At 44.1% G+C, this 24,989-nt stretch overlaps 1 protein-coding gene across 1 annotated transcript; it reads right to left on the reverse strand.

Moving 5' to 3' along the window:
- Positions 1-1,084: 1,084 nt before the first annotated feature.
- Positions 1,085-15,340, reverse strand: LOC138802143 (gamma-crystallin-3-like). Its single transcript, XM_069985306.1, has 4 exons — positions 15,321-15,340; positions 12,811-12,839; positions 4,072-4,314; positions 1,085-1,410 (listed from the first exon to the last, which is right to left on the reverse strand). The coding sequence occupies exons 1-4, from the start codon at positions 15,325-15,327 to the stop codon at positions 1,135-1,137; spliced, it is 555 nt and encodes a 184-aa protein (XP_069841407.1). The 5' UTR covers positions 15,328-15,340; the 3' UTR covers positions 1,085-1,134.
- Between the last annotated feature and the right edge of the window lie 9,649 nt (positions 15,341-24,989).

Below are 24,989 nucleotides of genomic sequence, written 5' to 3' on the forward strand. Positions count from 1 at the left end.
GGTTGATGTGTTTTTTAAGTTTGGCTTCTCTACCAGTGACTCTCCTCATGTAATTTCCACTAGGACATATGATGCATGCAGGTTATTAATACCCAGGTGCATAACTTTAACATAATAATTTAAATATATCCTTAGCTTTGAGGTACTTTGGTGTATTTGTATTTATAAAATTGTTCACCACTCAGTTTAAAATGATTATTTTTGATAAATGGAAGGTTTTGGGAGCTGTGTAAATGACAACTTTATTATGTAACTTCAGGGAAAGCAGAAGGTTTTGAGCAGATATGACCCCTTAAAAAGTGTACAGATTTAGTTAAAAAATAGAATTATATTAAATATATAGCTTTTGGGGGTAACTAGATTTATCAACAGTCTTGCCAGTAAATGTCTGGCCAGAGTACCTAGAACTCCCCTAAAATAATTTGCGCTAGATGCAGTCACATATGGTTTTGTGAATAAATCTAAGCTTTAACAGGATTTTGGTAGTGAGACTGCATACTATTTCCTAATTTTCACAGAATTTTTTTAATCCTTATTGTTCGGTATGTGGGTAAAAAGGAGTAGAACATTATTGTAAAGTCTGTAGGAGGGAAACAGGGCTTTAACAAAGTAATTAATAGGTAAATAATAATGGCATGTAAGCATATACAGTTAGAGTGTTTTAACTCAGGCAGATTTCTCCTCTTTTCAAAGACATTCCTGGCTTTGGCTTCAATAATCTTACAATACAATGGCTGTCAGACACACTATAGGTCTACTGCTAGATACCTCTTGTGCCCTTTAGGTGATGAATAGCTGAGTAAATATTTACATACTGTATGTTACTAGAGTAAAGCAGTTAGTAATATCTACTTGCCATTGTAGTTTATGGAGTAATTAGATTTCATAACCATTATGTACCACTACTAACAACCACTATGTAAAGAGAAGAATCATAGGAATGCACATTAGTCTGCTGTTGCCATAATGACCCACATTAAGTAAATGATTAAAAGTGTCTCCTCCTTCACAGCAAAAGTATGTAAAGAAATAGAGCGAAATATAGACCTTCAATTCCAAACTATGCAAGAAACTGAAAAAAGACTTGTTACATTTTTTTATTAATAGCTATAAAGTGAATGTAGAGCCTGATATTCAGTAGAACTCTTGAACACGTCTAAAGGATCCAACACTAGAGTTATTTGCCCCCCAGTCGCTGTATCTCCTGTATTCCCCAGGTCTCAGGTAATACTGACGTCCTCTGTAGTTTGGCTCCTCATAAAAGATCCAATGACCCTCCAGAACGTTGCAGGAGTGGATATCAGGATACCTAAATTCTTCATGTACATGAGGACAATCTTGTATAAACTCCAACATTGCACCATTGAAGTCTTCTCTCTCATAAATTCTGATTCTGAATGAACCTTGGTGCTTAAAAGAATACAAATGAATTAGTTTATTATATGTTCTCACTTTCTTTCCCAGTTTGTAACATAAAACCAAAAACAACAACGAATGCAAGACCAATATATATAAATTTACTTTATTGTTTGAATATCAAAAAATGAAATTATTTAAAAAAGATACATCACAAGGGGGCTAGAGCTAATACAAATCCCCATAAAAACGGTGGATTAACTAGGTTCTTACACATAAAATATAACATCACAGAGCAAATAACAGTGGAAAATGAGGAACCTATATATACTGGGCACTGGGCTGGTAGTACATGCAATAAATAAATATAGCTCACAGTGAGTATACAGAAATGAATACCATCCTCCTATAATAAAACATTACCCATACATGTCCTTAATACATGAATCCACCTCACCGTACACCCGACGCGCGTTTCGCGTGTCACCCTCGATAAAGCAACACCCTTGCTCTGTGATGTTATATTTTATGTGTAAGAACCTAGTTAATCCACCGTTTTTATGGGGATTTGTATTAGCTCTAGCCCCCTTGTGATGTATCTTTTTTAAATAATTTCATTTTTTGATATTCAAACAATAAAGTAAATTTATATATATTGGTCTTGCATTCGTTGTTGTTTTTGGTTTTGTGTTGGACAGTGTTGGGTGCGCATAGACCGCACTATTTGAGCCTTATGTAGGATTACCAGTTTGTAACATATTAAAATTATTCTAAAATTTTATTGTAATATACCTATTTTGTAGACACTGACCTGCATTTATCAAAACTGTACAAAAGAAAAACTAACCTAATATAGTGGAAAAGGTTAAAAAACTATTTAAAGTGTAACTGTCAAGAAGTCTGCTGACCCAATCGGTGGCGAATTCTATTCTGCGGCTGGACGCCATGATGGCAAATCCCCAATTGGATCAGAACTGAAGGGGGGGCGGTTACACGCATTACCCTCGCAGCATGGTTGATATCTGTCCATATCTAAACCTTTGGCCACAGAATAGAATAATTCACTGCTGATCGAATCAGCAGTCTTCGTGACAGGTATGCTTTACCTTTTACTCTACTGTGTTTTACTAAAAAAAAAGCCAAAAAAAACCCTGCTGCCCATACACAAGGGGGGGGGGGGGAGGAATTCCTTTCAGACTCTAATCGGTACCCCTAAAAGGATTTGAAGTTGCTAATCCACTCTGTGCGTTGTAAGAAGAGTAACATGACAAGCATTCCTACAGCTCCTATACTCAAGAATCAAGAGAGAATCTTACATACTAGAGTGGCAGGGCAAACATACTTTTCAATCCCAATGTGCATTTTGGGGTAACACTTGATAAATCAGCTATGTTAATTTAATATAAGAAGTCATGCTATCATGACAGGTTCTCTTTAAGAAGTTTGTGGCTTACTTTTTTCTCAAATACTACTATTTTATTACATTAACTTATTGCACAAAGCACTAGAAAAAGTGGCAGTTTTATTTAAAGCTAAGGCTATGTTCCCACAATGTAAAAATAACGGCAAATAAAGGCCGTTGTTTTAAAACTACAGCCGTAATTAATTATCATTAGCATTAATAATAGCTGTTGTTTTGCAACAATTGGCATTATTTGCTTTTATTTTTACATTATAGGAACATAGCCTAAGGCCATGTTTACACAGTGTGTTTGGCTGTTAAACAACAGCTGCTGTGCCATAGCGCAACAACGACCGTTGAGTAACAGCACTGCTTTATTTAATAGCAGTCTATGGAACCCCGGTCGTAGTGTATACACCCGGTGTACACTACGGCCCTTGTTCTCTGTGGCCGCACAAAATAATTGACAAGTCTATTTGGTGCAGCTGCTATTCAGTTACCAGTGGGCATACAAAATAGATCATGTTCACAGTGTAAAGTATAGCTCCCGGCCATACTTTACACTGTGGTCTATGGCAAATTGGAGTGGGGCATACCCGAATGTGCAGGGTGAACATCTCAGACATCGGCCGTCGTTTGACCCAGCCGGGTCAAACAAAGGCCGATGTTCAAACATTGTGTGATCATGGCCTAATAATGTTTTATACAATGACCCAGATTTAGGGGGAGATTTATCAAAGGGTATAAAATTTAGACTGGTGCATACTGCCCACAGCAACCAATCACTGCTCAGCTTTCAGCTCTGGTAACATAATAGAGGAGCTGTGATTAGTTGCTGGGCCCAATTTGTGCCAGACCAAAAAAGTCAGCATGGCTATTAGAGATGAGCAAGTCGGACGAGGTTCTGGTTTGTACTAACCTGAACTGTCAGCTTCCGATTCCTACTGTGTGCCTACTTGGTGAATATAGTCTGAGGACTGCCTGGCTGTATCCCCAGTATTTCAGGCGGTCCTCAGGCTGCATCCACCCTCTCCAGACAGACAGAGGGAATCAGAAGCCGACAGTTTAGGTTGAATTCTCTTGCAAATTCTGTAGCATAATTAAGTCAACTAATAGTTGGTCTATATTTAAAGTAGACAGTCTTCAAATGCACTAGATTTGTTAGCATGATACATTGCAGTAAAGATGGCACATTGAAAATCTGTCCATCTAAGTTTACCCTGTCAAAGCCAGTTTTAGTATATCTGGGCCAATGTATGCAGGTTTTTGGTTATTTTCATTGTACAGTGTGTAGCCTTAGTTTGAAAACTTACTTGTGGAATTATGCGACAAGACCTAATGGAGTCATTGTGGCTTGTCCAATGAGAGAAGTCAGAATACTCTCCTCTTTTCAGGAAGTACTGATTACCCCTATAGTTGGGGTGCTCATACAGCATCCAGTTTCCATTTTCTACGCGGATAGAGTTGCAGCGACTGAAGTATGAGTTAAGTTCAGAACAGTCAGAGCTGCACTCATAAGAGCGTCCCTGAAAGTTCCTGTCCTCATAGAAGATGATCTAGAGAGATAAAAGCAGAAAATTATTGTATCTTATTTAATTTTATTTTCATTTATTTAGTATGTGTATTATTATTATTATTATTATTATTATTATTATTATTATTTGAAAATTATATTTTATACATGAGCATTTTTATTGCATATAAAGGGGTGACTGCCATCTCCACAAGTTATCCCCTATCCACAGGATATAGCATAACAACCTAATTTTTGTAAGTCCGTATGATGGTATCCTAAACGACCATGAAAACAGAGGAAATTTGTCCCCTGAATGGAGCCCACCTCTTGTATGCAGCCAGAGCTGCATTCATTTATTTTGGAGTGTCCGAACATGGCCAAGCTCAGGAGCCATAAACAGGAGATAACTTTCGAAGACGGGAATGCTCCTTTAACTTGTCAAGTAAATTATACTAGGCAACCTTTCCATATATTTGCTGTAGAAAAGAAATTATGTTTAAGATTTATTGAGCAAATACAAGTACCATGAAGTATATATGGAAAACTATAGATCATAAAGATACTTGAGAGTTTCATCTTGGGAATAAGTTATTAATGATTTTGGAAGTAGCTGGAAATGGTCATTTAACCTTTAAATACATTTGGGACATATAAATTAGAAGTGAACACCAAACAGTATTAATCATATTTATGGAATTAGCAGCTTCGAGGTGACATAAATTTTAGTCACACAGAGCAGCCATAGATATTCCAGATTTATTCCAGATATTTTTTAATAGGATTTTACTCAAAATCAGCATGTAAAACACCAGCCTTAGTAAATCCCCCTCCCCTCCCCATGTCTCTATAACAGCACATGGAGACTAAACACATCTTAGTATAAAGCCATATGGTATTTTTGTACTCTGATACAGGGCAGTTTCTAGGCCATTTTGGCTACAGGGCGACTTTGAAAAAAGTGCCCCCCCCCCCCCTTCCTATTGATAACGGCTGATTGAGGTCCAGGAGGGGGGGGGGGCGCTATCAATCACTGCTAAGTGAGGTATGAGGCCTGGGTGAGACACAGACTGCAGAGCGCCCCTATCTGGAACATGTGTCCTGGATTCCTGGGAGGGGTGATGCTGACGGACACTTACAGAAGGAACCAGTGAGAAGAGACCTGCTCCCATCCATCCTGTATCAGTCACTACAGCTTCCTTGAATAACAACTACAACTCTCAGAATGCCCTACACTTACAGTATGAAGCTCTTGGGATATGCTGGGAGTTATAGTTTGTGAGGGGACAACACCTTGAGGTGTCTGTTCATTTGTACTTCAACTTCAGCTGTTGTAGTTGGAGGGTCCCAGGTGCATTGGTTTATTATGCTTTATGCCTGCAAACAGGTGTAAATCATGGCGGAAATCTACACGTGTTCCAGAGCAGACGCAGGTCCCTCTGAATTTACTAAAGCAGGGTTCACACAGGGTGCGTTTACACAGGGAGATTTATCTGACAGATTTTTTACGCCAAATCCATTAATGTATTTGAAAAGAGGAGAAATCTCAATCTTTCCTTTATGACCTGTTCCCTGTTTATAGTCTGTTACTGGCTTTGGCTTCAAAAATCTTCCAGATAAAATCTCTGTGTAAACCCTTAGGGTGCCTAAACACACACTGAATCCGCTGCAGATCCAGTGCCAGTTCATCCCTGAATACATACTTGCAGTTGGATTGCATGTATGTAAGTTAACCCCCCTGCCGGCCGGAACATACATCATCTCCTCCCCGCTCTGGCTTGCTTTGGGGGTTCTCGGCTGGATGTCCCACTCAGCCAATCAGTGGCATGCAGTGGGGCAGCGCACTTATTGGAACTTCCAAAGCAAGCCAGAGGGGGGAGGAGATGATGTATGCTCCAGCCGCCCGGTTTACTTACATACTCGCAGCGGGATGTGTACACATAGGGATGAACTGGCACTGGATCCGCAACAGATTTCCCTGCAAATTCACAGTGTGAAATCTGCTGCGGACCCGGTGTGTGTGAAGACACCCTTAGGCTATGTTCACATGTAGCAAAAGTGGCGGAATGCCACCAGCCTCCCTGTCATAATGACAATCTATGGGAGGCTTGCGCGCCTCCTCTCTTTGCGCTGAAGAATGAACACTTTTGCTATATGTGAACGTAGCCTTAGGAAGTTCATTCCCAGATGGCTATATAATAGGACCAGCGGTCAGCCAACAGGTGAGCAAACTCCTGCTTGTTTACTGACTAAATCTTTTGGACGACCATATAAACTACTGTGACTGGTTGCAGATAGCAATGCATTTAAATAGCTGATTGAATGATACAGCAGCCTGGCTGCGCAAAACTGCGTACTGGGCCATGTAAAGGGTCCTTCCTATAGTAATATTGGCCTGCACTGTGACTATCACCTCTCTACCCATAGTAATATTGGCCTGCACTGTGACCTGCACTGTGACTTATCACCTCTCTAACTATAGTAATATAGGCCTGTACTGTGACTATCACCTCTCTACCTATAGTAATATGGGCCTGCACTGTGACTATCACCTCTCTACCCATAGTAATATTGGCCTGCACTGTGACTATCACCTCTCTAACTATAGTAATACATACCTCCCAACTTTTGCAAAGAGCAAAGAGGGACATGTGCGCCGCGGTCCACATAGCCACGCCCCCATAGCAACGCTCCATAGCCACGCCCCCATAGCAACCCTCCATAGCCACTCCCCTACAGTCATCACATGCTGCTGACTGAATAGTGCCCTATACAGTATCCAATCCCGCCAAAAATGCCCTATATAGTATCCAATCCCCCACATAGTGCCCCACATAGTATCCAATGCCCCCATATAGTGCCCCACATAGTAGCCAATGCCCCCATATATGCTTAACATAGTAGCCAATGCCCCCATATAGAGCCCCACATAGTAGCCTATGCCCCATATAGTGCCCCACATAGTAGCCAATCCCCCCATATAGTGCCCAACATAGTAGCCAATCCCCATATAGTACCCCACATAGTAGCCAATGCCCCATATAGTGCCCCACATAGTAGCCAATGCCCCATATAGTGCCCCACATAGTAGCCAATCCCCATATAGTACCCCACATAGTAGCCAATCCGCCCATATAGTGCCCCACATAGTAGCCAATCCCCCCATATAGTGCCCCACATAGTAGCCAATCCCCCCATATAGTGCCCCACATAGTAGCCAATCCCCCATATAGTGCCCCACATAGTATCCAATCCCCCATATAGTGCCCCACATAGTAGCCAATGCCCCCATATAGTGCCCCACATAGTAGCCAATCGCGCACTCCCGTCATCCTCCGGGGCGGGCAGCGGGGTACAGAGACACTGACTGTACCGGAAGTGATTCATGATGGAGGCGGCAGGTCACTTCCGGTACAGTCAGTGTCTCTGTACCCCGCTGCCCGCCCCGGAGGATGACAGGAGTGCGCGCTCTGCCGGGAGAGGAGCTGCTGGGACCGGAGGACAGGTGAGTTACTGGTTTATTGTTTTTTTTCGCTGAAGCCACATATAATGCGGGACACTGGGCGCCGTTCCGGGACCGCGGGACAGAACCCCGAAAATGGGACTGTCCCGCGAAATCCGGGACGGTTGGGAGGTATGGTATTATGGGCCTGTACTGTGACTATCACCTCTCTACCTATAGTAATATGGGCCTGCACTGGGACTATCACCTCTCTAACTATAGTAATATGGGCCTGCACTGTGACTATCACCTCTCTACCCATAGTAATATTGGCCTGCACTGTGACTATCACCTCTCTAACTATAGTAATATGGGCCTGCACTGTGACTATCATCCTCTTCCTATAGTAATATGGGCCTGCACTGTGACTATCATCCTCTTCCTATAGTAATATGGGCCTGCACTGTGACTATCACTTCTCTGGCTCTTTCAGTTTCTCCTCATCAGACACTTTTTTATTGCAGCAAAGAGATAGGTGTAACCCTTACATTGCCTTCACAGGCAGGGCCGCATCTGCCATAAGGCGAAGTGAAGTCTTCGCCTCAGGCGGCAGCCCATAGAACCTTGCAGGGGGCGGCACTGGCCGCCCCTGCACAGCGAGCGTTCGTGCATATATTATATGCCTGACTGCTCACTGACTACAGGAGCAGAGATATCAGCCACAGACTGATGTCTCTGCTTCTGTATGCCTTTTCCGGGGCGTGCTACGCTAATAGCGTACCGCCCACGGAATTTACGTGCAGAAGCAGGGACTCCAGTGTGATGCCGGACTCCCTGCTCCTGCACTATAGGAGCGCCCCCTGCTGTCAGCTGTGTCCTTATTAGGAGGCAGACACAGCTGACAGGAGGCTCAGAGCAGAGAACTATCAGCCCTCTGCTCTGTGCCATTCACTTCTAGATCGCAGGCTGTGTTAGTGCTGCGATCTAGAAGTGATCTGGAGCAGCCTGTGATGTCTTCCTGGTCAGGCTGCTCCATGAGATCTGTGATCAGCCTGAGCAGGAAGCATCCAGGAGGACACAGCAGCAGCAGCAGCGTGGGTTGTGACACTCAGCGTGGGAACGATTGGTGAGGTGAGTAACTGGCCTGTTTGTTTGTTCTTTTACTTTGCTGAAGATGGGGGGACACAGGGGGGGATTATATGGAGATGGGGGGGACACAGGGGGGATTATATGGAGATGGGGGGACACAGGGGGGATTATATGGAGATGGGGGGACACAGGGGGGATTATATGGAGATGGGGGGGGCACAGGGGGGATTATATGGAGATGGGGGGGCACAGGGGGGATTATATGGAGATGGGGGGGGGCACAGGGGGGATTATATGGAGATGGGGGGGCACAGGGGGGGATTATATGGAGATGGGGGGGGACACAGGGGGGATTATATGGAGATGGGGGGCCACGGGGGGATTATATGGAGATGGGGGGCCACGGGGGGATTATATGGAGATGGGGGGGGGACACAGGGGGGATTATATGGAGATGGGGGGGGGACACAGGGGGGATTATATGGAGATGGGGGGACACAGGGGGGATTATATGGAGATGGGGGGACACAGGGGGGATTATATGGAGATGGGGGGACACAGGGGGGATTATATGGAGATGGGGGGAGCACAGGGGGGATAATATGGAGATGGGGGGACACAGGGGGGATTATATGGAGATGGGGGGACACAGGGGGGGGACTGATGTCTCTGCTTCTGTATGCCTTTTCCGGGGCGTGCTACGCTAATAGCATACCGCTCACGGAATTTACGTGCAGAAGCAGGGACTCCAGTGTGATGCCGGACTCCCTGTTCCTGCACTATAGGAGCGCCCCCTGCTGTCAGCTGTGTCCTTATTAGGAGGCAGACACAGCTGACAGGAGGCTCAGAGCAGAGAACTATCAGCCCTCTGCTCTGTGCCATTCACTTCTAGATCGCAGGCTGTGTTAGTGCTGCGATCTAGAAGTGATCTGGAGCAGCCTGTGATGTCTTCCTGGTCAGGCTGCTCCATGAGATCTGTGATCAGCCTGAGCAGGAAGCATCCAGGAGGACACAGCAGCAGCAGCAGCGTGGGTTGTGACACTCAGCGTGGGAACGATTGGTGAGGTGAGTAACTGGCCTGTTTGTTTGTTTTTTTACTTTGCTGAAGATGGGGGGACACAGGGGGGGATTATATGGAGATGGGGAGACACAGGGGGGATTATATGGAGATGGGGGGCCACGGGGGGATTATATGGAGATGGGGGGACACAGGGGAGATTATATGGAGATGGGGGGGACACAGGGGGGATTATATGGAGATGGGGGGACACAGGGGGGATTATATGGAGATGGGGGGGGACACAGGGGGGATTATATGGAGATGGGGGGGGGACACAGGGGGGATTATATGGAGATGGGGGGGGACACAGGGGGGATTATATGGAGATGGGGGGCACGGGGGGATTATATGGAGATGGGGGGGACACGGGGGATTATATGGAGATGGGGGGGAGCACAGGGGGGATTATATGGAGATGGGGAGACACAGGAGGGAATATGAGAAGATGGGGAGACACAGGTGGAATTATAAGGAGATGGGAAGACACAGGAGGGAATATGAGGAGATGGGGGACACAGGTGGAATTATAAGGAGATGGGAAGACACAGGAGGGAATATGAGGAGATGGGGGACACGGAGGGCTTATGAGGAGATGGGGAGACACGGGGGTTTATGAGGAGATTGGGGACACAGGGATTTTAAGGAGATGGGGGACACGGAGGAATATGAGGAGATGGGGGACACAGGGGGGACTGAGGAGATGGGGGATTATGAGGAGATTGGGGGATAGGAGGATTATAGCTACATGGGGACATGGGAGGAAGATTATGACTATATGCGGAGATGGAGGGGATTATAATAGGGGGAATTATTCATATTTGGGCACTATGGATAGGGTATTGTATAAAGGTGAAGAGAGTGTTGGTAAATTGTGGAGCCTAAAATGTCTGTCCGATAGATGCTGCTGGGACAAGTCATGGCTTACAGAAGTCTTCATGATTGAGCCGGATTCGAATGGAGAAGAAGCGAGAAATTGAACGACTTGAATTGATGAGAGAAGACGTCACCTGTGAGTCACTGGATGTAACTGTACCCTGATCACTATACTGTCACTATGTGGGGGTAATGCTGGACTCTATACGGTAATTTTTTTCAGTAGCAGTACTGGTGGTATTGATCAGTCATTAAGATGGGGTAGTGTGTTCAGGATGTGGTGGTATTTTTCCCTTGTGTAGTGATAATATTGGATCTCAGTTTAGTGTGGGGGGGCGCTATTTCAGTTCTCGCCTCAGGCAGCAGAAAAGCTAGAATCGGCCCTGTTCACAGGTAACTGATTCAAGGCAGTGTAAGGGTTAATTTCTCAGCAGTAAGTACAAGTGTCTGATAAGGAGAAAGAGGAGACTCCAGAGAAAGAGGCTGCCTGTTGCTCTACTCCTCCCCACCCCCACATACAGGACGGACACTGAACTGCTGATTCTCCTCAGTGACCAGCCCCAAGCCCCCAGCTCAGCTATAATACAAGACAAGAAAGCAGGACTTACACTGATGCTGCTCTTCTGCTGTGTGCCGGCCGGGTCGGGGGAGGAGATGATAGCACATGGGAGCTGCTGCCTGTTTGCTGAATCAGCAGCAGAGCTGCAGGGGAGCGTCAGGAAGTCCGTGCTGCCTCCACTCTCTACTTCCCTGCAGTGACAGGCCACAAAGAGCCCTCCCAGGAGCCAAATGCCATGTGTGGGGGCGCACTGAAGTTTCAGACCACTGCACTGGGCACAGACAATGTCGGCCACTGCTACTAGGTGAGGTGGTGGAGGGCGCCCCCTAGCTGTCCCTGCACGGTGCTAGAAACGGCCCTGCTCTGATACCATGATCTAATGTCTTTCTGTCAGCATTCTATAAAAACTAGAACAAGAAGAAGCTCCTTATGATGTGCTATAAAATAACACATAAACTTGTATTCTGGAACTAAGTTTAAGGAAAACCAACAGTTAGAGAAGGAGCCTGCAGAGAGGTAAATTGCTGATAAATGCAGATACAATATAGGCTATGTTCCCACAATATTTTTTCTTGTCTGTTTATAAATTTTAATATGACATCCGTCATTTTGAAGATTGGCCGCCCATCTGTGCAATATCAGCTGCTGATACATTATTCTAGCTAGGTGGACTAATTCGCCTTTGGGTGTATCTTTAATTGAAAAGTCCATCAAATTTGATAGTAAAAGCGGAGAAAGGACGGTAAGTAAAGAAAAACTGCGTGTGAACAACTAAAAAAAAAATTGTTTGCAAAAGACGTCCGAAAATAACTGACATGATCATTATTAAAAGCCCTATTTTACGGGTCGTTTAGAGGAGCAAACGAGCACTCTCAGCGCTTGTTTGCTCCTCGTTCCCCGCTCGCTGCCGCCGCTATTCATTGCGGCAGCAGCGAGCGGGTGAGTGCGGGAGGGGCGGCGGGGAGCTGCGGGGGGGCTGCCTGGGTGATCGCTGATCGTCCGGGCAGCCCATAGGATACAGCAGCGTCTGCTGCCGATGCTCCTATTCAACGGAGATCGTTGCTGTATCAGTCGCTTTTTTTTCAACATGTTGAAAAACAAGCGACTGCAACGATCAGCCGACATGAACGATGTCGGCTGATCGTTGCACTCTATTCCACGGGACGATTATCTTCCATATCGGCCGAATACGGACGATAATCGTTCTGTGGAATATGGCCTTTAGATGTCCACGCAGATAACGTCCGTCATTTTCTACACTGTGCATTGGACGTTTGTCATCTCATCGATTTCAATGCATTGCTCTGCAGTTAATCAAATTGTGTCAATAACAGACGTCTTTTTAAATAGAAAAATCGGACGCCTTTTCTCTTTTTTGACGTTGTGTGAACGTAAGGTAAACAAAAAGCTTATTCTGAAAATTCACTTTACATAAAAACAACATAATTTATTGACACTAAACAAATACAATGGAAATTACAAGAAATATGGTGTCATTAATTGTATATTTACATACCTTTCCCATGATGGTTAGCTGATGAGGCCCTAAACCAAAGTGCAACAAATAACTTATCAAATGTTCCTTTATATACTGTTCCTTGGTTCCTTTTTAAGCCTAAAGAATTTGAATGTGAATGACTGCTGTATGGCTCAATAATGCAACTGTAAAGTCCGCTAATGCAGGACTTAGGCTTGTGCTGACAAAGTTTTTTCCTACGATGAATAGTCATGCAGCAAAGCAAATTCAACATAAAAGTTAACATGAAGAGCAAGAAGAATATGAATAAAATGCCTGCTTTAAGATAAAATGGTTTAATATGAGCAATTTTCAATATATATATAGTACTAGAAAATGTACCCGGCGCTGCCCGGGTATAAAGTGTCAGTGTGTTAATTAGATTTGTTCTAAGGTGCCCAGGAGGCCAAGCTAAAGGTATTGTTTCATCTGAGTTAATCAGTGGAATTAGTGTATACCTGTAGTGCATAGTTGGAGGGGTTCTGTATACCCACAATTTATAGTTTTTAGGGGTCTCGCATATCTGTAGTGCATAGTTGGGGGGCTGTATACCTATAGTGTATAGTTGAGGGAGGTCCTGTATACCTGCAGTGTACAGTTGGTGAAGGTCCTGTATACCTGTACTGTATAGTTCGGGGGTCCGGTATACCTGTAGTATATAGTTGGTGCTGTATACCTGTAATGTATAGTTGGTGGAGGTCTTGTATACCTGTAGTATATAGTTCGGGGGTCCTGTTTACCTGTAGCAAATAGTTTGAGGGTCCTGTATAACTATAGTATAGAGTTGGTGGAGGTCCTGTATACCTGTAGTGTATAGTTTGGGGTCCTATATACCTGTAGTATATAGCTGGTGGAGTTCCTGTATACCTGTAGTATATTTGGGGTCCTGTATACTTGTAGTATAAAGTTGGTGAAGGTGCTGTATACCTGTAGTGTATAGTTTTGGGGTCCTGTATACCTGTAGTGTATAGTTTGGGGTCCTATATACCTGTAGTATATAGTTGGTGGAGTTCCTGTATACCTGTAGTGTATAGTTTTGGGGTCCTGTATACCTGTAGTGTATAGTTTGGGGTCCTGTATATCTGTAGTATATAGTTGGTGGAGGTCCTGTATACCTGAAGTATATAGTTGGTGGAGGTCCTGTATACCTGTAGTATATAGTTTTGGGGTCCTGTATACCTGTAGTGTAAAGTTTGGGGTCCTGTATACCTGTAGTATATAGTTTTGTGGAGGTCCCGTGCACTTGTAGTGTATAGTTTTGGGGTCCTGTATACCTGTAGTGTCCTGTATACCTGCAGGGTTGTATTTACCCGTATGGCAGTGTTATTCAGTCACAGTGTGTCGGTATTGGTCATGTCTGGTATGGGGGTGTTATCCAGTCACAGTATGGCGGTATTGGTCAGGTCTGGTGTGGCTGTGTTATCCAGTCACGGTATGGTGGTATTGGTCAGGTCTGGTATAGCGGTGTTATCCAGTCACAGTATGGTGGTATTGGTCAGGACTGGTGTGGCGGTGTTACCCAGTCACAGTTTGCCGGTATTGGTCAGGTCTGGTATGGCAGTGTTATCCAGTCACAGTATGGCGGTATTGGTCAGGTCTGGTATGACAGTGTTATCCAGCACAGTATGGCGGTATTGGTCAGGTCTGGTACGGCAGTGTTATCCAGTCACAGTATGGCGGTATTGGTCAGGTCTGGTATGACAGTGTTATCCAGCACAGTATAGCGGTATTGGTCAGGTCTGGTGTGGCGGTGTTATCCATTCACAGTATGGCGGTATTGGTCAGGTCTTATATGACAGTGTTATCCAGTCACAGTATGGCGGTATTGGTCAGGTCTGGTATGGCAGTGTTATCCAGTCACAGTATGGCGGTATTGGTCAGGTCTGGTAAGGAGGTGTTATCCAGTCACAGTATGGCGGTATTGGTCAGGTCTGGTATGGAGGTGTTATCCAGTCACAGTATGTCGGTATTGGTCAGGTCTGGCAGTGTTATCCAGTCACAGTATGGCGGTATTGGTCAGGTCTGGTATGACAGTGTTATCCAGCACAGTATGGCGGTTTTGGTCAGGTCTGGTGTAGCAGTGTTACCCAGTCACAGTTTGTATGGATGGAGTAGGGGGTCCTGTATATACATGTACTGTATAGATGGAGTAGGGGGCCCTGTATATACATGTACTGTATAGATGGAGTAGGGGGTCCTGTATACATGTACTGTATAGATGGAGTAGGAGGTCCTGTATATACATGTACTGTATAGATGGAGTAGGAGGTCCTGTATATACATGTACTGTATAGATGGAGTAGGGGGCCCTGTATATACATGTACTGTATAGATGGAGTAGGGGGCCCTGTATACATGTACTGTATAGATGGAGTAGGAGGTCCTGTATATACATGTACTGTATAGATGGAGTAGGGGGTCCTGTATATACATGTACTGTATAGATGGAGTAGGGGGTCTTGTATATATATGTACTGTATAGATGGAGTAGGGGGTCTACCAGTTATTACTGTGCATGTTGTGAGGCAGCTTCCCTAGCAACCATTGCTCCCTGTGAAAATGAAAGCAGTAATCCTATTGGTTGCTAAGGCTCCAACTGCCGTGTCTGCTGCAGCTAATTATATCACCTGTGTGTGCAGTGAGGAGATTTTCCCATTCATCTCTATGGGGTGCCTCTCTTTGCCCTCCCCCTCCCCTCCTGTACATCTGGCGGGGACGGGACCTTCGCAATAACCTTCCCGGGCACCCAATGTATCTGTGGGCCAAATTTGGGGTCAAACGGTTCAGGCGTTTGGAAGTCTATAGAGGACAGACAGACAGACAGACTTTGATTTTTATGATATAGATATGCATTACCTGAAGAACAGCATTCCCTGGTTTCAGTCAAACTTTAAAGACGACTTTTTTTTTAAACATCTCAATAGTCCAGAAATCCGAATCCAGAAAGGGGACAATATAGTGGAATTTTATACTCACCGTAAATTCTCTTTCCTGTAGTCCGAAGCAGCAGCACATAATGGGGAAGATTCTATCTTCCTGCAATGATAGGACAGATGGTAACAAGCAATAAAGAGTTAATTGCCCCGCCTATAAGGCCCTATGCTGACCCAGCCTCCTTGTGTACTTCTAACGATCTAGGAAAACATAACCCAAAACACTCAAGGTATGCTGCATAAACTTTTATAGGGAGGGTTAGTTTGTGCTGCTGCTTCGGACTACAGGAAAGAGAATTTACGGTGAGTATAAAATTCCACTTTCCCTTACGTCCTAAGCAGCAGCACATAATGGGGATATAGCAAGATCACATAAAGGGTGGGAGAATCATACAGCAGCCATGAGAACCGGTTTACCAAGATTGGTTGCCCAGAGGTTCTAATGTCCAAAAGTATAAGAAGACCACAATGCAGTTCTGTATATCTGATCAATGGGCATGCACATCTCCTCCACCCAGGATGTACACATTGCCCTTGTGGTAAGGGCCTTAATGGATTCAGGTACTTGGACTCTCACCTCTTGGTAACACAGAGTCTGCCGTATCCATCTGGATAAAGTGGCTTTTGAGGACTTCCAATTACTGTTCCTTCCTGAAAAAGATACAGATAAAATCTTCTGACTTCTCTGGTTCTCACTAAATAAACTCAAGTCTCCGCCCACAACCAGAGAGTGCCGGCACAAGGCTCCGCCCACATCCAGAGTGCGCCGTTGTAACGCTTCCTCATTGGAGGAGTTTAGGCAAAAACAGGTAACTCAATCTGCTGAGTAATGTTGGATAGGGAAGGAACCTTAAGGGTAAAAGACGAAGTCCTGAAGGATAACAAGATATGGTTCAGTGGCTCCTAATGTCTGAACATACTCCTGCGTTTAGCAGATGTAATAGCTACTAGGAAGCACCTTGAGGGTCAGGTATTTTAATTCAAGTAAAGATAAGAACTCAAAACGGAGCCGTGCAAGGTGATGAAGGACGAGTCCCGGATCCCACCTGGGAGTTGGATCCATTACAGTTGCTTTAATCCTTTGCGTAGCTTTAATAAATCTCTGTTTTAGGGATTTATGGGACAGTCAGCTGTCTGGAAGAGCAGAGACATGTACTTTGACGGTCGCAGCTTCAGCTCATTCTCAAACCCATCCTGGAGAAATCGAAGGATCGCCTTTCTAGCCAGTGATATAAGTCCAATTCTTCACACCAGGATAGAAAACCTCCTTCACCCTCAGGGAGGATCTCTTTGTGGGTTCTGCTCTTAGTAGCAGAATCATGTTTACCACCAATTCTAAAAAGCCTCAGCTCATCAGGCCTGTCAATCTTCAGGCTGTCAATCATAGGTGGTCCAGACCCAGACACAATCTGCCCTTCTGTGACAGTAAGTGAGGATTCTGGGGAAGTCTCCAAAATGTCCTTTTGGACACATGCATCAGGAGAGAACAACCATGCCTTCTTGAGCTATTAGGAGTAATGAGGCATGATTCTGTCTTGTCCTTACAAGACTACTACGGGTTGTCGTCCCTAGCAGTTTTAGGGAGTAAAAACCACGTATTCTGGTGTTATCCGAAATGGCCATTAGGTCCACGTAAGGGTCGCCATAATATCTGGTGATTTGCCAGACATAATACGTCCTCATGAGGCAGTAGGTGAGGAATCTGGGGAAGTCTCCAAAATGTCCTTTTGGACATATTCATCAGGAGAGGACAACAACTACCACAATGACCTCTTGGGCCAATCCGTGGCTATCAGCATTAATGAGACTTGATCCTGTATTGTCTTTTACCAGACTTCTACTGATTGTTGTCCACAGTAGTTTTTAGGAGTCAAAACCACGCATCCTGGTTTTACCCGAAATGGCCATGGGACCAATGGGTAGCTGTAATATCTGGCGATTCAGTAGAACATCTCCTGGTCCAGAGACCATTCTTCTGTCAGGGTAATATAATGGCTTTAGCCTTTTACATTAAGGTATTGTGACTTCCCTTGTTGCTGGATAGATCTCTTGGTCCATGCAAAAACAGCTTCTGCTTTTAACAGTAATGCTACTGGTCACATGCAGCTCTGAAGATCGATATGCACCACTGTAGATGCTTTCTTGAGCTTACCCCGATAGCTTCCCCATAGATTGATGTGCTGAAGTGGACTGGAGCTCACTTACCGCACTCATCTCTCACATGTTGGATGACGGCCATTTCTGTTAGGAACAAAGTCTTCTTCGCCTGTCTCACCCTTTGTTAGATAGATCGGTGGTTGCCTCCACCCACTTTGAGGGCGAGATTGGTCTGCCACTGACTGAAGAAAATGTTGAGGCCCTTGTATCTGTGGGTATAAACCATAACCCAATGTAGGCTGTTTATTCTTTGGTCCCATACTGACAGCATCTGCTGCAAGGGGATACATATGCCAACCTGCCGATTCAATTCGTTGCTTGAAGATGTCATGAGACCTTCACATCATTGGGTGAAGATACACCAATTGGGGAGTTCTAGGAATCCTGACCCAGGAATGGTTCCGGGTAGGTGAAAATATAGTACTGTAAGTTTTTGACAATTAACAATCACTCGTGCAGGAAGGAGACAATGGTGATCTTGGATTCTCTCCAGATGGTGACTACAGCTGACATAACATAGAAGAGTGTCCCATCTACTTACCTTCTTATCTTAGGATAGATATATGTCATCCCAGGCCCGGCAGGTAACCTTAGTGAATGTAAAGGGAGCTGAGGTGATTTCAGAAAGATGCAAAGGAATATGCAGTCTTCTCTGTAGCCAGGTATATGCAGGTGTATACAGTCTTCTCTGTAGCCAGGTACATGCAGTCTTCTCTGTAGCCAGGTATATGCAGGTGTATACAGTCTTCTCTGTAGCCAGGTACATGCAGGTGTATACAGTCTTCTCTGTAGCTAGGTACATGTAGATATGTGTCTCTCACAACTAGCATGGTTAGTCACCTTTAGGAGAGGGAACACAGAGCATATGTTCTCCATATAGAACCTTCTTTGCTTAGAACTGTAGATCTATGGACGTTCACCAACAACTTACCTTCTTTGGATCGGAAACTGTCGAGAATTTGGCATCATAAGGTAAACCCACGGTTGCTGCCAGAGGAGCTTTTGTCACAAGCTTCTTTTTTTTTTTTTTTTTTTTTTTTTCCCCACATCCACAAGACCTCTGAGATGGACGATCCCTTTTAGTGACTGATCCATCATTTCTTCCAGTACCTTCAATGCTGGAAACTTCTATAGAATGGGAAACAAGGGAGGATTTCCTTCTCCTTTTCAGACTGGGGCAGAGATTGTACCTTTCTGTAAGGAAGAGTCCTTCCTCAGAGTGTCCCCAATCCATTCAGGTGGATTCTCATGGTGCACAGTTTTATTAGAAAGAACATCCATCTCTGGCAAAGTCTAATGCTCCTCTCCAAGCGTGGAGGGGCCACGGATCGGAAAGCCAAATGTGGAGTGACACGCATACTCAGAAGTAAGCACTATAGTATCTTCTGTAATGGTTTACAATGAAGATACAATCTACAAACAAAAATAAATTCCACTGCCATCTGGATGTGGGATCTTGCAGGATACATACATAAGTGACTGAGCTTTCCCAAAGGTTTCCTCACCCTGAAACCTTGGACATAGATTCCTGCATTAATTGAGATAAAATGATAATAAACCTGTGCCAGGTAAAGAGGCAACAGACTGCTGTGTAGTGCAAGAAAACCAAATACCTCAGAGCAGCTGATACATAATTAGCAATTCTAAGGCTGTGTTCACACAATGCAGCCTCATTGTTTCAATGGATCATTGTTTCAATAGCAGAACTAATGTAAGACAGACACCAGGTATACTCGGTACACAACTAGAAACTCTAAAGTTGTGATCACACCCTGCAATATCTTCGTTTTACTATTTTAAAAATAGCAGTACTATACCACTCTAGGAGTGTGTACACACAATGCTGTTTCATAGCTTCAATGCAACATTAAATATCAGTAACTGTGCTAGAAAAACCCCCAGATGCACTCAATACACAACCAGGAACTTTAGGGTTGTGTTCATACAATGCAGTCTCATAACTGCACTGCATCAAACAAAAAGCAGAGCTATAGATGACATTAAGGTGCAATTAATACACCACTAGCAATCCTAGGGTTGTGTTCACACAACGAAGTTTCATAACTTTACTGCCTCATTCAATAGCAGTACTGAGAGGAACATCAGGTGTAATAAAAAAAATAGCAACTTTAGGCTTGTGTTCACACAATGCATCTTTCCACAACAGAACTAGAGCAAGGAATCAGACATCAGGTCCAATAAATAGCAACTCTAGGCTTGTGTTCACACAATGCATCTTTCCACAGCAGTGCTAGAGCAAGGAATCAGAGGTCAGGTGCAATAATAGCAACTCTAGGCTTGTGTTCACACAATGCATCCTTCCACAGCAGAACTGGAGCAAGGAATCAATATTCACCGAGCAACTCTGGGCTTGTGTTCACACACTGCAGTCTCACAGCTTCACTGCATCCTTCAATCGCAGTACTAGAGCCAGGAATCACACTCAGGTGTAATTAATCACGCATCAGGTCTCACCAATACACACCTAGCAAATCTAGGGTTGTGTACACACAATGCAGTTTCATAGCTTCAATGCAACAAGAAAAAGCAGTGCCAGTGTAAGAAAGATACCAGGTGCAATCAATACACAACCAGCAACTAGTGCAAGAAATCAGCAACCAGGTGCACAAACAGCTCAGTGACTGCACAACTAGCAGCTCTATCTAAGGCTGCATTCACATATAGCAGATCCATAGTTTTTACTGTCTTATTACATAGCAGGACCCATACCGCATGATCACATAGCGGAACTGTCTCACCATGAAATTTATATCCATTAGCCTGCACACAGGCCTCCTGCAATACAGGTCAGGCTTCCAGGCAGAGAGCCTGCACAGGCACCATACAATTCCTCACAAAAAAGGCCATATGACTTACCTCTCTGAAGAGTGAGGACAGACACCAGGCGAGCGGCGTCCTGTCTGACCAGCGCCATGGTTAGCAGCCACGTGCAGCCCGGCAGCGGATGGCACCATAATACTTACTGACCAGAGCATAGAAGCTGAGCGATCACTGAGATGGCGGCTGCTTCCATAAGAAAAATAAAATCTTTGCTCTGTACACAATAGAGCAGGATAGAAAACAAAATACATATACAAAATAACTCTCCCTCTCCACACGACCATGTGGAAAAGAAGAATTATTGGAAGGAGAGCAGAGAAACACACATAGGCCTGCTCCCCGCTCTCCTCCTACCACCTGTCCCACAGAAGGACAGAAAAAAAAACACAAGGAGGCTGGGTCAGCATAGGGCCTTATAGGCGGGGCAATTAACTCTTTATTGCTTGTTACCATCTGTCCTATCATTGCAGGAAGATAGAATCTTCCCCATTATGTGCTGCTGCTTAGGACGTAAGGGAAATTAGAATTTTCCCCAAGTATGCTGAAACCCATAAACTGCTGGTTGTGCACACCGCAAGACTCAAAAGGGAAGGAGTAAGATTTAGGGGCAGATGTATTATCTTCAACAACTCTTTTGAGCAGGTAGTACTTTTTATGGGATATGCATAATTTTACAATTGTTGTGCAAAAAATATCATTTGGCACAAGTACCTTCATGAATCTTGCTATTTTTTAATGCAATTTTTAGGTAATTTTTTTTGCTTAAAACGACTCTGTACCCACAATCTGACCCTTTTTCCAAACCACTTGTACCTTCAGAAAGCTGCTTTTAATCCAAGATCCGTCCTGGGGTCCGTTTGGCAGGTTATGCAATTATTGTCCTAAAAACAACTTTTAAACTTGAAGCCCTGTGTAAAACGTCCGTGACCTAGATTGTGTATGCATTAGGCTGGCACACCCTCTCCGTCCCCCCTCCCCATCCTCTTCCTGATTAGGATTGCCCCTGGAACATTTTCTCCTGTCTGAACACTGCCCAGGTGCCTTAACGATCCAGCCCATGTGCCGTGCTAACATAGCTGATAAATAGGAGACAATCTGTCTGGAGCATTCCTAATGGTGAGGAGGGTGGGGAGGAGGGACAGAAAGGGTGTGCCAGCCTAATGCATACACAATCTAGGCCACGGGCTTTGGGCACAGGGCTGCAAGTTTAAAAGTTGTTTTTTAGGACAATAACTGCATCGACTGCCAAACGGACCCCAGGACAGATCTTGGATTAAAAGCAGCTATCCAAAAGAACAAGCGGTTTGGGGGGGGGGGGGGGGGCAGATTGTGGGTACAAATTCGCTTTTAAACAGCTTAGCTAAAAATAAATGAGGCTAGGATAGAAGAGGAGAACAAAAAAGTGGAAAATCAAAAATAACCAACAAAGTAGCTAACATGCCCTCTACTAGCATAATAAAACCAAAAAAGCTCAAGCACAAACTGCTCAAAGGTAGTGCAGAGGCCTTTATAAAATGAACACAATTTTGTATACCATATGCAAAAACTCAGTATTGGCAAAAATAAATACATTACTGTTAGGAATATGACTTTGCGCTCCTCGGTCCGTGCCGGGCGGTCAAGGAAGCGTTTTTTTGTGTTTTTTTGCACTGTCTGAATTGTGTTTTATTTGCCAGCCACCCCCGCTTTTCCTGGCAGACTCCTGGCAGTGCAGGGGTTACTGCTCTGCTTGATCTTCTCAGCTGAACTTACTGCTGGGATCAGGGCTGGTCCAATCATCTGCTGGACCCAGTCTCTGATCCTAGATAAAAAGCAGCAAGTTTCTCCCTTCCCTGCTGACTATTAGAGTTCACTCGCCTGCTCAGCTCCCTGTTTAGTTACTCTGATCTCTGTATTCTGGACCTTCTGCATCTGACCTTGACTATTCTCCTGTTTGCTGTTTTTGTACTAGGCCGGCCGACTGTCGCTGACCTGGTTTATCTGACAACTCTTATTGTGTTTGTTCATCTGTCCGAGCTTTGTGTGTCACACCTACTCAGTGTAGGGACCGACTCCGTGGTTGTCTGGGCCGTTTAGGGCCATCCGTGGCAAGTAGGCAGGGACAGTGGGTGGGGTCAGCTCAGGGCTCACTGTCCGTGTCTTGTCAGACTGCCTTTGCCATACTGACCATAACAATTACCCTATTTTAGTAACTAAACCCCTCCTAGCTTCTTGGTATTAAAATGCGAAAATTACAGATTTTCCAGTAGATTACAGTTTTTATAATAATTTAGGGTCCTATTAGACAAAGCGATTTTTAACGATAAACAATCACAAACAAAATTGTTTATTGTTAACTTGAAATTGCTCATTATATTACATAGAACGATCGTCGTTAGTTACAATAGTTAAGATTGTTACTACGATCATTTACTCCATCTGATCCCAGCAAAAGAAGGAACAATTTGGAATTACACAAAATGATTAGTGAACAAATGTGGAATTACAGCGAACAATTAGCAAGCAATTAACAATGATTTTAGGGTCCGTTCTAAATCAACGATTAACGACACACAAACTATTTTTCGATTGTTCCCTGCAATTGCACAGGACGATCATCGTTTAAATTCGAAGAATATAACGAATTTCCATGCGATAATCATCCCATGTAATAGGGCCCTTTAGTTTATGCCTAATTTTTTTTTCTTACCAGAAATAAAATCAGAAAAAGCACCTCACAATGTGCTAGGTAATTTCTACCAAGTATTACAATACACCATAATACACCAGGGAAAACTCAAACAACACATCCTAAATCTAAATGAATAAAACATCCTCATGGAATACTTTGTTCTGTACAAAGTTGAATGTGCTGACAACAATATCAACAAAATAATCAATGAAAAATGAAATTTATAGACCAATGGAGGACTGGATTTGGAGTCACACAAAATTAGGCTATGTTCACACTACGTATATTTGAGGCTGTATGTTTGAGGCTGTATAGCAACCAAAACAAGTAGTGGATTGAAAACACAGAAAGGCTCTGTTCACATAATGTTGTAATTGAGTGGATGGACGTCATTTAACCCCTTCGTGCTGCAGCTAGTTTGGGCCTTAAAGGGAACCTGTCACCCCCCGTACCGGGGTGACAGGTTCCCGACCCCCCGTTAGAGACCCCTATACTTACCTCATCCCGCCGGGTCCCGCTTCTGGATTCGGTCGGGTCCCGGAGATCTCAGCCGCTGCAGCCCGGCGCGCGCGCTGAGAGATGAGTCCAACACCCATAGAGAATGACAGGAGAGTCCAGCGCTCCGTCATTCTCTATGAGCGTTGGACTCATCTGTCAGCGCGCGCGCCGGGCTGCAGCGGCTGGGATCTCCGGGACCCGACCGAATCCAGAAGCGGGACCCGGCGGGATGAGGTAAGTATAGGGGTCTCTAACGGGGGGTCGGGAACCTGTCACCCCGGTACGGGGGGTGACAGGTTCCCTTTAATGACCAGGCTAATTTTTCAAAATCTGACCTGTCTCACTTTATGCTCTTATAGCTCAGTGATGCTTTAACGTATGCTAGCGATTCCGAGATTGTTTTTTCGTCACATATGGCACTTTATGTTAGTGGCAAAATTTGGTCACTACTTTGTGTGTTTTTTGTGAAAAACATCAAAATATCATGAAAAATTTAAAAAATTAGCATTTTATGAACTTTGAAATTCTCTGCTTCTAAAAAAAGAAAGTCGTAGCACATAAATTAGTTACTAAGTCACATTACCAATATGTCTTCTTTATTCTGGCATAATTTGGTAAACATATTTTACTTTTTTAGGGTGTTATGGGGCTTAGAAATTTATCAGCAAATTATCACATTTTCGTGAAACTGATTTTTTTAGGGACCAGTTCTTTTTTTAAATGGATTTAGAAGTCTGGTATCCTGAAAACCCCCATAAGTGACCCCATTTTGGAAACTACACACCTTAAAGAATTAATCTAGGGGTATAATGAGCATTTTAACCCTACAGGGGCTGGAGGAAAGTATTCACAATTAGGCAGTAAAAAAATGGAAAATTTTAATTTTCCAATAATATATACATTTAGATTAAAGTTTCTCATTTTCAAAAGGAATATGAGACAAAAAGCACCCCAAAATTTGTAATGCAGGTTCTCTTGAGTACAACGGTACCCCATATGTGGGCGTAAACCACTGTATGGGCACACAGCAGGGCTCAGAAGGAAGGGAGCGCCAATTAGCTTTTCCAATGCAAATTTTG

Source organism: Dendropsophus ebraccatus, chromosome 9 (genome assembly GCF_027789765.1).
Source record: "Dendropsophus ebraccatus isolate aDenEbr1 chromosome 9, aDenEbr1.pat, whole genome shotgun sequence".
Lineage (NCBI taxonomy): Eukaryota > Metazoa > Chordata > Amphibia > Anura > Hylidae > Dendropsophus > Dendropsophus ebraccatus.

Bases quoted from the DNA above. Each gene is read 5' to 3' on its own strand.
- LOC138802143 (XM_069985306.1), bottom strand. The intron at 4,315-12,810 runs GTATGTAAATAT...TTATCTCTCTAG, and splicing joins AGCTAACCATCATGGGAAAG to ATCATCTTCTATGAGGACAG. The intron at 1,411-4,071 runs GTAAGTTTTCAA...TATTCTTTTAAG, and splicing joins CTTGTCGCATAATTCCACAA to CACCAAGGTTCATTCAGAAT.